The sequence below is a fragment of the Dermacentor variabilis genome, chromosome 11 (genome assembly GCF_050947875.1).
Source record: "Dermacentor variabilis isolate Ectoservices chromosome 11, ASM5094787v1, whole genome shotgun sequence".
NCBI classification, from domain to species: Eukaryota; Metazoa; Arthropoda; class Arachnida; order Ixodida; family Ixodidae; genus Dermacentor; species Dermacentor variabilis.
In genome coordinates, this window is record NC_134578.1 from 101,491,032 (window position 1) to 101,501,655 (window position 10,624).

General features: G+C 45.3%; 1 protein-coding gene across 2 annotated transcripts in view; it reads right to left on the minus strand.

Annotated features, from left to right (window-relative positions):
* The window catches only part of LOC142564919 (uncharacterized), a 32,719-nt gene extending 27,696 nt beyond the window's left edge, over positions 1 to 5,023 (minus strand). Inside the window, exon 1 of one of the 2 annotated variants that reach the window (XM_075676127.1) lies at positions 4,884 to 5,023. In XM_075676127.1, coding sequence (XP_075532242.1) covers positions 4,884 to 4,908 — 25 coding nt within the window. In that variant the 5' untranslated portion in view covers positions 4,909 to 5,023. The remainder of the gene's footprint in view (positions 1 to 4,883) is intronic. The other variant, XM_075676125.1, reaches the window with a different exon arrangement.
* Positions 5,024 to 10,624: the final 5,601 nt, after the last annotated feature.

Here is a 10,624-nt window from a genome sequence, read left to right on the forward strand (position 1 = left end):
AGCGCTTCGGTGCGCAGAGCCATGAGGGCATGCGCGAGGAACCACGTGACTTCGTGACCTTCGGAGTGAGTGAGTGAGTGAAACAACCTCATTTGGTGCACAACAGACGCGAGTAACTCAACGTCGCCTGGCTAGGCCCACTCGGGGACCGTCAGGTGAAACCTGACGGCCCTCTCGCAAGCCCTCTGGACTAACACGATTCGATAGGTCTGGTCCTGTGCTCCACTGAGCTTCATCATTTCCTCTTGGGTGGAAGGGGTACCGGCTGAGGCGTAGCCCCACATGACATGCTCGAATCCGCAAAACCACCACACGGAGGGCAGTCTGGGTTTGGGAACCGTTCGGGGTACATTTTGTGCAGCGCCGCGGAGCTTCTTTGCGCCGCGTGCTTCTTTGCAGAAGTCTCACAGTGGCTGCATGGGCACTGCAAAGCGACGAGTGCAGCAAAGGCAGGAGTCTTCTTGATAGATAACTATGTTTGCAGATCTCGTTGTGCGTGCAGAGAGGCTTGAGTCGCCCAGGAGAGGAAGCGTTACCCGGCACACGGTCAGTCAAGCCTCGTGTAGCCTCGTGCGCCTCCTCATTGGCGTTCAGCGAGGCACCCTCACTGGTTCAACGGTGCACAGGGAACCAGGCCAATGAGTGATGCTTGATGTCTTTAGCATTTTGAATTTTACGTAGGGCCTGTAGGGCCACCATTCCCCTCTGAAAGGCCCTGACAGCAGCCTTGGAATCAGAATAGATAGTGTCATGTACACTGTCGGTCAATGCAAGAGCAATAGCAACCTGCTCTGCAGAGCTGGAACTAGAAGTGCGGATGGTAGCGCAGCTGAGTACTTTGGAATCACAGTCGATGACTACTGAGGGGAAGGCTTCTTCTTGAGCGTATGAAGCAGCGTCCACGAAGCATGTTCGATCCTTGTGGAAGGGGTCACTGGCGAGCAGAGCTTTACCCCTGGCTCGCCTTCGTTCTTCGTTTTAGGTGGGATGCATATTGCGTGGCATCCGGTGTATGGAAAGCTTGGATCTTAGGTGGTTGGGCCGCTTCACAGCGTCGAGAGTGACGACCATGGGGTTACGTCCCAGCTTGCCAAGTATGGCTCGGCCCGCTGGGGTACCGGAGAGTCTGACAAACTAAGAAAACTCTTGGGCTTCAACAATTTCTTCTAACCTGTGTGAGCATTATATTACCCCTTCATCTTCTTCATCTGTATATATTCGTCATCATAGCCAGCGTAATCTTCTTCAGCGCGCGAGGTGCGAAATAAGCCGTTGTGGCTTAACAGCTGTCTCGAAAGTGGTGGAGGCTGCTTTCGATCCCTTGGTCCTCTACGCCTTCGAGTTTCCCTGGAGCTTCGTTCAGGCCGCTGCTTCCTCTGCTTTTCCACCTGGATGCCCCAAAAAGATCTTCCAGGAGCCTGTGGCGTCACCGTCTCTGCTCCACCGGCCGTTCCTTCATGGACCATCAGCACGCGGCAGCGCGATCCCAGCATGCCTGCTGGCCTTTGCAGTGACGACGTTGATGACTGGCTGGACAATTATGACCGCGTGAGTGAGTATACCCGGTGGGATGACATGCACAAGCTTCGCAACGTTGCATTCTACCTCAGTGACGTTGCTAGGACTTGGTTTCTGAAACACTAGAGCACCTTGCCGGACTGGGCGGCCTTCAAACACCATCTTCGGCAGATTTTTGGCGCTTCCAACGTCCGCTCTGAGGTCGCCAAGAAAAAGCTTGATGGACGCACGCACCTTCCCGGGGAAACATACACCTCTTATATCGAGGGCGTCCTCGCCCTTTTTTGCCATGTTGACGCCACAATGACGGAATCTGATCGTGTTCGGCACATCCTAAAGGGCGTTGCTCACGTCGCATTCAACGCTCTGGCCATCAAGAATCCAAATACCGTAAACGATGTGATCGCGACCTGCCAACACCTGGAAGCACTGCAGGCCATCCGGTTACAACCTGTCGCCGGTGACGCGCCGCCTTCGTCGGATACCGACCTGCGTCTGCTGATTCGGACTCTCATACGCGAAGAGCTCCAAGCGTGTGGCCTGGTCAGTCCTCCCGTTCTCCAGCCTCAGCCATCGTTTCGTGGTCTGCGCGACACCATCAAAGAGAAGCAGTCCTCTATGACCTGTGCTGCGAGCTGTGGCCCTCCTTCGCCATCCACCTCGTATGCTCAGGTTGCGGCTATGCAACCAGCGTTCACTCGGACAGCGCTTCCTACTCCTGCTACAGGCCCCAACAATCTGGCGACTCTACCACCCCGGAATTTACACTACCCGGCCACATGATTTACACAGGATTTTACGCTACCCGGCCTACGCCCCGCCCCATTTGTTGATACTGCGGTATTCGGGGGCACATATCGCGTTTTCACGAAGACGACACCAGGACGAACGCCGCGTCTATGATATTTATGAGAGAGACCCATTGCTTCCTCCGAGTCCTTACCAACGCGGGCTCTCACCAGGCTCACTTTCTCCACCACCCGAGGCTCCTCGCAACTACCATCCAGGTGGCCGCTGACCCAAACCTGCATCAAGCTCCACAGTTTTGCAATGCGATGAAGTTGATTGCTTCAAATTTTCGCTTTGAAAGACTAACACGGCAGGAATAACCATGCCTTAGAAGATTACATTCATTCATTGCACGTACTTCTCCATTTAACATCTGCGTCTGACTGGGGCACATCGAAAACTGGCTCAGAGACGCTGGATTATTAGTCGCCGTGGTTGCGTAGTTGGTTTGGCGTCGCGTTCCAAAGCCTGAGGGCGCAGGATTGAAACCTGGCTAATGCGTTCGTCTTTCGATGGTGGTGATATTGACGCATGCACTACTTCATCTTTATTGGGCGACCACGTCTCACCGCCTAACAAATGTTATCGCACAGCACAGGACGCGCCTGCATGTATAGTAAGTTTTTACAATGTTACCGATGGTTCCATCCGCTGTCTGTGGCCGAATCTTGTGCAATCTGATTGTATGTATGCGCGACGCGAATAATGTAGAATTTTGTGGAAGACACGCGGGTCTCAGCGATTACTCTGGAAAATTCGACGACTGATGTATAAAAGCCGACTCGCTTGACCCGCTGATCAGATTTTCGACGATCGCCGAGTGAGGTCGCCGCTATCGCTGTTCTTTGACTGTAGCCTGCTTTTGAGGGCACAAGTCCGCCCAATAACATGCTAGTTTCATTCATCACAGTTTTGCTGCCTTCTTTACCGTCACTGCTACGTGACAATATGCAAATAGGTCGGTGTACCGTGCACTGAGTACAGCATGGGGGCTAAAGAACTCCATGTAGCACAAGTTAACCCGGAAACACCACTAAGGCGTGTCTCATAACCACATAATAGTTTGCGAAAAAATTTCTATAATTTCGATTGTTCGGTAGTTACAACCTACGGCAATGCGCAAGCGTTTAAGTTGCGATCCTAAGGTAGGTGGTAGATCTTCAAAGCATACTTTCAAGTAGTTTACTAGACATGTAGGTACCGAAACCTGGATCTAGATGGTCTGCAGCAAATATGACTATTGCTATGAAGCCATGTGACTACATGGTAGGTACACAATATCTGAGGAGCTCTCTCCTGGAATATCTCTCTCCTAATACGAATTTCACTTGAGAAATAATTAGTGTCCAAATGTAGAACAAAATATATATCGCTCAGCTTTCATAAAATATAGCGATTTCGATTATTCTATGTGGAGAGTGCCAGCAACAGTACAGCTTCTGGCTGAAAGTATTACTTAAGAGGGAGTTGCTTATTGCATGCTTTGTCCGGATCTATGATTGACAGCAGTAAAACAATGCTGAGTGCGGTTTTCACGCCGACACCGCCTTGGAAATGACGCATAGTCCTTAGGAAACTTCCTGGAAAAGGTTTGGAGATAAGATTGCGTCAGGCATGAATAGGTGCATTATCGAGACCCGTGACCCCCTCCCTGGATTTAGAACAACCCTTAATCCTGTACTTTACCTTCAAAACAAACATGTAGGAAAATTTACAACACGCACAAATTAAACGCTCATTGTAAATTATTACGGTGTTTCGAGGGACATTTCAAACATCTATTGTCTAAAACGCTAGAACCACTATCATTTATGGCTGCAACTAGGTGGGCAATATGTCCGCATTGACTCGAGTAGCTGTCCACATGTTGGTCCAGCGTTGTTTCTGAAGCCGCAGAGCTTAAACAATGGAAGAAACCTCTGACAGAGATGCGAAAAATTCTTTGAGCCACTCTTCTAAACATACCTACATTCTCCTAGTGAAGGCCGTACTGCATGGCAACACCTCTATGGCAATAAATGCAGGTGCTGCATTTACCTCGGTTCTAAAAGCTCAGGCATAGCAATGAAGCAATACACACCACACGTACTGGTTCGCTAGTTTCCACAATTGTGAATGGTCGGAAGAAACAAGAAAAGATCACCGACATCAGCTAAATGATCTTGTCCGGGCCCAAGAAATCGAGTGCTTTCAAAGAACGTCATATAAATTGTGCATTACTTCTTATTATTACATATATATTAAACGTAACAACGACTACATCTATGCCTTTTGACACTTCATTATCTAATGCTTTATATTGTTGTAGCAAAAACGCAGGTCCTCTCTTCACGATATTCCTGTAGCCCTGCGCAACATGTAGGTCAAAGCATTAGGACAGCAGATGAATTTCTCTGGTGAAACATACACTGCCGTTGCTTTCACGATAGCAGAAGTAACGGCATTCCTTGTTTTTTTCTCAGAACGTTTCTGCCTTATCAAAATTTATATTCATAACTTTTGTAGAGCAAGTTCTGAAAGGCTATTCTAGGTTCCTTATTATTTATACGGTGCAAATTTATGGCATTCATACTCACCAACACCCATTATTAGCTCGCGCATATTGCAGCCCCTGAACGATATCAGTGGGCTACGAAATGCCTATGCTCGCGCTTGTTAGCTAAAAAAAAGATTACAGTACGTGGCGCCTTTTTTCCGGCATCATTTTTCAACTTACGGGGAACGGAACGGAGAAATCTAACAGCGCGCGGAACATGGACCAATTCTAACTTTATATATGGGCTTAGGCAGCAAGGTTATTCAGATACGCAAAAGCATATTTTGTGTTCATTCGTAGTTGTTCGAAGCCTCTGGGCACTGTCCCAGACAGTTAAAAAATGAGATACATGAAAAACCCGTCTTTGCTTTGCGCAGGTGCAATTCAAAATTTTGAATATTTCTTTAGGCGCATTAGCAACGTACGTCTTCGAGCAATAGGAATACAAATACCTAAACTTATTTTAAAATGCAACAGCGGATAAAACACCCTGGCCAGATAAAGATTTCCATAACATAGACTACAAGTTGAACAGGGCTGATTGCTACGTATAACCAACCGTTGTTGCAATCAACATATAGCAAGTGACCTTTGCTTAAAAACAAATTCAGTGTTCCCTGTTTGTTTACAACGGAGCATACCTACACCGCCGACGGCTGTGACAAGCACTGTTATTGCTTTCAAAATGTTCTGTAGAAAAATTAGATGTACCTTTGATTGCGATACCAAATGATACGCACACTTCAGGCACATGTTTAGTGTCGGCGTCACCGTGGCCGTGACGTTCCGTATAAAGTATAACGGCGATAACACCGTTGCCACACACCACATGCTGTATACGCAAGTGAAAACGCACGGGAGGAGTCGGTGACCACGGCTCAATCTAGCGCACACAAGAAAGGAAAGCGGAGAGGAAACTCGCCGTCTTCCGTCGCGTAAGGCTCTCGAGGTAGGGGAAGGAGGAAGGGGGTGCGGTGCTTACACCGGCAGTAAGTGCGTTTTTCGCGACCGCGTGCAAGAGGAACCGATGGTCGCGGCTCAGTCTCGCTCGCACGAAGGGGGAACGAGGGGAAGGTTGCGCGGGAAGGACATGAGCGGCGTTCTACACCGGCAGAAACTGCGTACAGCCAACCACCAAAGTTCGCGGACCATGGGAGTTCAGAAAACATTCCATTTCGAGCAGCATGCAACAGTGGTCACTAAAACTGAATATGAGCATGTTGTTCACACATGCTGGTAGAGGCTGTAAATACGAATTCCTGGCTGAGTCAGGCTGCGCAGATAATCAGTTTTTTCTCAGATTTTGTGATCCGTAAGATGTTTGGTTACGCTACTTTGCGTGGCCATGCGTGGTCGTACGCGCCCTATCTTGAAAGCGATCTGAAAGTGGAACATACCTGCGAAAGTGCGGAGTTCTCGCTGTCCAGCTTGCGTGGAACGATAGACAGCCCCAAGGTCAATTCGCTCGCTGCTCCTGCCGCACTTCTTCATTCCAGCGTTTCCCCACCTGTGTCCGCGGTCATCGAGTGTGATGGGTTCATATTTTCCCGTAGGTGATGACACCATGAGTATTAATTTAGTTAGTAAGTGAATGGATACACTGCCGATATAATTTCTATCCGTATTTCCTATAGCTGTCTATAATTTGCTATCGCAATCGATTCTTCGCATTTCGAACGAAACTGGGACAGTTTTTGTAGATAACAAGAATGAGTCTGGTGTTTTGTAGTGCAAGGGCCATGTGTGGCCAAAGAGCGCCAGGTTACAAGCAGTGTGTTGACAATCAAGTCATGAATTGCAAAGAGGTGGTTGTGACACGGCAGTAAAGTGGCCAAAAAAAAGACGAATAATGTGGGTAAAATGTACATGCAGTAAAATAATGGTAATTACGAATAAAGTGCACTATACACAAAAAGGTACATTCTGAAGAGATTATAAAGTGTACTGCAATATTATGACGATGGGTTGTGTTTATTTAGCGGATGAGAGATGATAGCTCGAGGAAGGCCATCTAAGAACACAACCGCAAAGCGATCCCAAATTAGTGCGCCTGTTTTACCTTCCGTTAGCACATCTTGCTTACCAGTTCCCATACGATGCCCACTGGGCGAGTCAGTCGGACGATCGATGGTGGTAAGGCTTGAGATGCGCGACGTGAGTCAACTGTCTTGCTAGATCCGCGACTCTCTCTATCTCTATGTCCAGGAACTCAGCATACCAGCACATGTTGAAGATATGAATAAGTAGTCCACACGAGTGAATAAAAATAAATAAAAGCAGGATTTTGTCTGCATGTAATTAAAGCAAAGTTTTCACAACAGTTGACGAAACAGTAACTATCGCCCTGTGAGTTTTAATTCCTTGATCTTTTTAACCACGGACAGTACTGCATAGACTTCTCCTGTAGATATATTCGTCTTGAGGAAGCAGAACGCTTCATTCACAGAAAGAGGGACCTACACCTGCGTAAGACACGTTAGGATGTGTCTGTGACGCGTCCACGTAAACTTCGTGGCAAGAGCACTTCGGCTTAAGTTCTGAAAAGTTCATTTGATGTGTGCCCTTGGAGCGCGTTTCCCGACTTCGGTAAACCAAGTGACATTCTGCTGCCCATTACTGCAATGGAAGTAGCAGTTTTGCATGTGGCCTAAGGAGTTGTTCAAACCATGGCACACCCATTTCATCACTGACCTTTCTCACATTCAGGTAGGAGGCCTCTGTTGTATGTCCAATACTAACTCAGTGGCAGGTGTGATATTGTTTATCGCGGCGTTACAATGGTTTGCAGGGCTTGAATTAACTTTCAGGAAGTAAGTAAACAAAAAGTAAACAAAAGAAACGCGTAAACAAATTAAGTTACCATTCAGGCGATTCAGCATAGAGGCTCTGTAATGTACTTGTTCCGAAGGAACCTGTCTCCTACCGGATATTTCAATGGTGAATTGGGTCCAACATCTCTGACACAAATGGTGCGGCAGAGTAGTACGCCACAGCGCCGTAATCTAAACGGGATGGTACGAGGCTTTGTACAGATTGAATAAACACTCCCTGTCACTACACAACGTTGTGCGTGGTAGTATTTTAAGAACGTTATTATTTTTAAGCTTTTAACTTCGAGATACGTAAGATGGGGAATGATGAATAGTTTGGTGTCTAGTGTTACACGAAAATAGTTGTGCTCCGCTTTCATGGATAAGTGCTGTCCATGGAGTTTGATAGGGGGCTCCCTTTCCTCCCTTTCTTGTAAAGATGGACACAGGAGCTTTTCTGTGATCTTACACAAACAAATTCTTCTTGGCCTATTTGGACACTTTTTAGGCAAAGCTGAACGTGTTGCTCACAGAGGGCGATCTCACAGGATCTAAAATCTATCCGCTCCTCATCGACAAATACAGAATCAGATACTCTGTGAAACTGATCAAAATGAAGAAATAATTTTTATAATAAAATGATGCAAGTAATTACGCCACTGTGTGGCGCCACAGTTATTGGATAAGGAGCCTAAATAAATTATTACGAGTTAAAACACGGAATGTCCGGTATGTGAAGTAGCTTTCCATACGTTGAGCAGGATCTAACGAAAAGCGGTTTCTTAGAGATCTCGCAAGATGCCATGGTGCTACATGACGTCGCTGGTTTCTTTCATACCACGGTAAATTCACAAAAGGTAATATTTCTTTACTAATGCTTCGCGAATGTTAGCCACGATGCACACGAGTTGGTTGGTTGTAGAGCACCCTTCCCTGGAAACACATGACGTTGGTCGAACTCTTTTTCATTCGAGAAGTGACAAATATCAGTTTCAGTTTATCATTCGTTCATAACACTTTGTTACAAGAAATTTCATACAGACAAGGGTCCCAAAGTCAGAGGCTGCACCGCGACCCTTGGATTAAAAGTTATATAAAAAAATAAAGCGCAATAAAGAGCAGAGAAACAAATTATGAAATAAGCAAAATATAACCAAGAAACTGAGTGACAACACACATAAAAGAAAAAAGGATGAGGAAAGATGCACAATCAATGGTAATTACACAGCTTCTAAATATCAAAATAACAGTGTAGGAAATTAATCAGACAGCAAATAATTCTTGAGTTCATATTTGAAAGTGTACAAGGTAGGTAGATACCCACTTGGGAATATGGAAGAATGTTCCAAAGTTTAAGCGCGCAAAAAGAGGAAGCCATCTTTTCGTAATTAGTATGACATAAAGGCAACAAGAAATTTTCTTGTGCTTCAAACCTTGTGTTATTGGGAGTAAAAAGGGGATCAGAACTAACGAAGTTTTAAGAAATTTGTTAAGTTAGTAATTTGTAGAATAATATCGCTAAATGATAGTGAAACAAATCAGTAACTTGAAGATTGCGATTTGTACGCAGTTGTGAAGAGGCGTAAGAGAAAAAATGGCTTCGCGTTATAATGCGCATAGGCTGATTTAGAATGTGCTGAATAGAGGAAAGATGACAATGATAAGTATTACCCCAAGAAGTGATACCATAAATGATATGACTATAATTGAAAGAGAAGTATAACAATAATAATGCTTCTCTGGAAAAAAATGCACGTGATTTGAGTAGTACCCTTCGCGAAATGCTGTTTTTTTATGTGGGCAATGTGGTTAGTAAACGTCAGGTGGGGATCTAATTTGATGCCGAGGAAAGAAACACAAGTGGAGGCAGGAATGTCATGCCCATTGAGAGTTATGGTCGGAGAGCAATGTAAATGTCTCTGTGATGACTTAAATAACATGAATTGCGTTTTCGTAGGGTTTATAGCTACAAAATTGGCAATACACCATTCAGTAATTTTTGGCAGTTTTTTTTTAGTTTCAAAGTTAGCGAAAGTAATAATTCATCCGAGAGGGCAACAGTCGTATCGTTTGCGTATAATATAGGTAGGGTATAATTAAGGCAGTCACGTAAATCATTTATATAAATGGAAAATAATAGTGGACCTAAAATCGAGCCCTGATGCACTCCTTGGCTAATAATTTTGCTTTCAGAGAAAGCCCCGCCTGCGTAGACTTTTATTTCACTAATAAATAGATTACCATAAGATAAGTCATTTCATACGTAGCAAGTAACGCTGCAGCATTGGGTTCTCTTATCCTCTGCAATTTTTGAAAGTTTTTACTTGCATACACCGGCTAATAGTTGCACGTTCAATGCATCTTCTTCCCCTTTTAGTGTGTTATACCTTGCCTACGTTTACGTTTATTCGATCAAAAAGAAAGTAGCATGTAGTCGCGTCTGTTTTCCCGACAGCATTTGTCAGCTTACCTGGAAATGAACGGAAGGCAGGAAACTAACTGCATGTTGCCCTTGGACCTGTCAAGCTTTATATATATGTATTCGCTGCAAGGATAAGTAAGTCAAATAAGGAACGTCGCTGTTCTCGACAGCTGTAAAGAAACGTTGGAAAAATATATTTGCTTTGCGCAGGTGTAAACGGAAGCTCTCGAGCACATTTTCGCGAACAATCAGCTTACGCCACCAATATGATAGCTAAAACCAAATTTCTTTAAAATGGGCGAGTCGGTAGAGTGCATTACCTACATAATGTGGTGAATAAGAGAGTACGCAAGAAAGGAAAGCAATGTGCTACCTAGTTAGAAACCTCAGATGACGAGTAATTGTAGTAAAACCAATTCGCGCATCTCTCTCCGTATTTGCGCCGCAGGCCTGTATAACTACCAGTTTGACCGGTTTGTTATTGTTTTCTGCATTTTATTTAGCATTCCTGGAAGCGTTCTTTGCGGAAATTACTTTAACAAGCTCTTA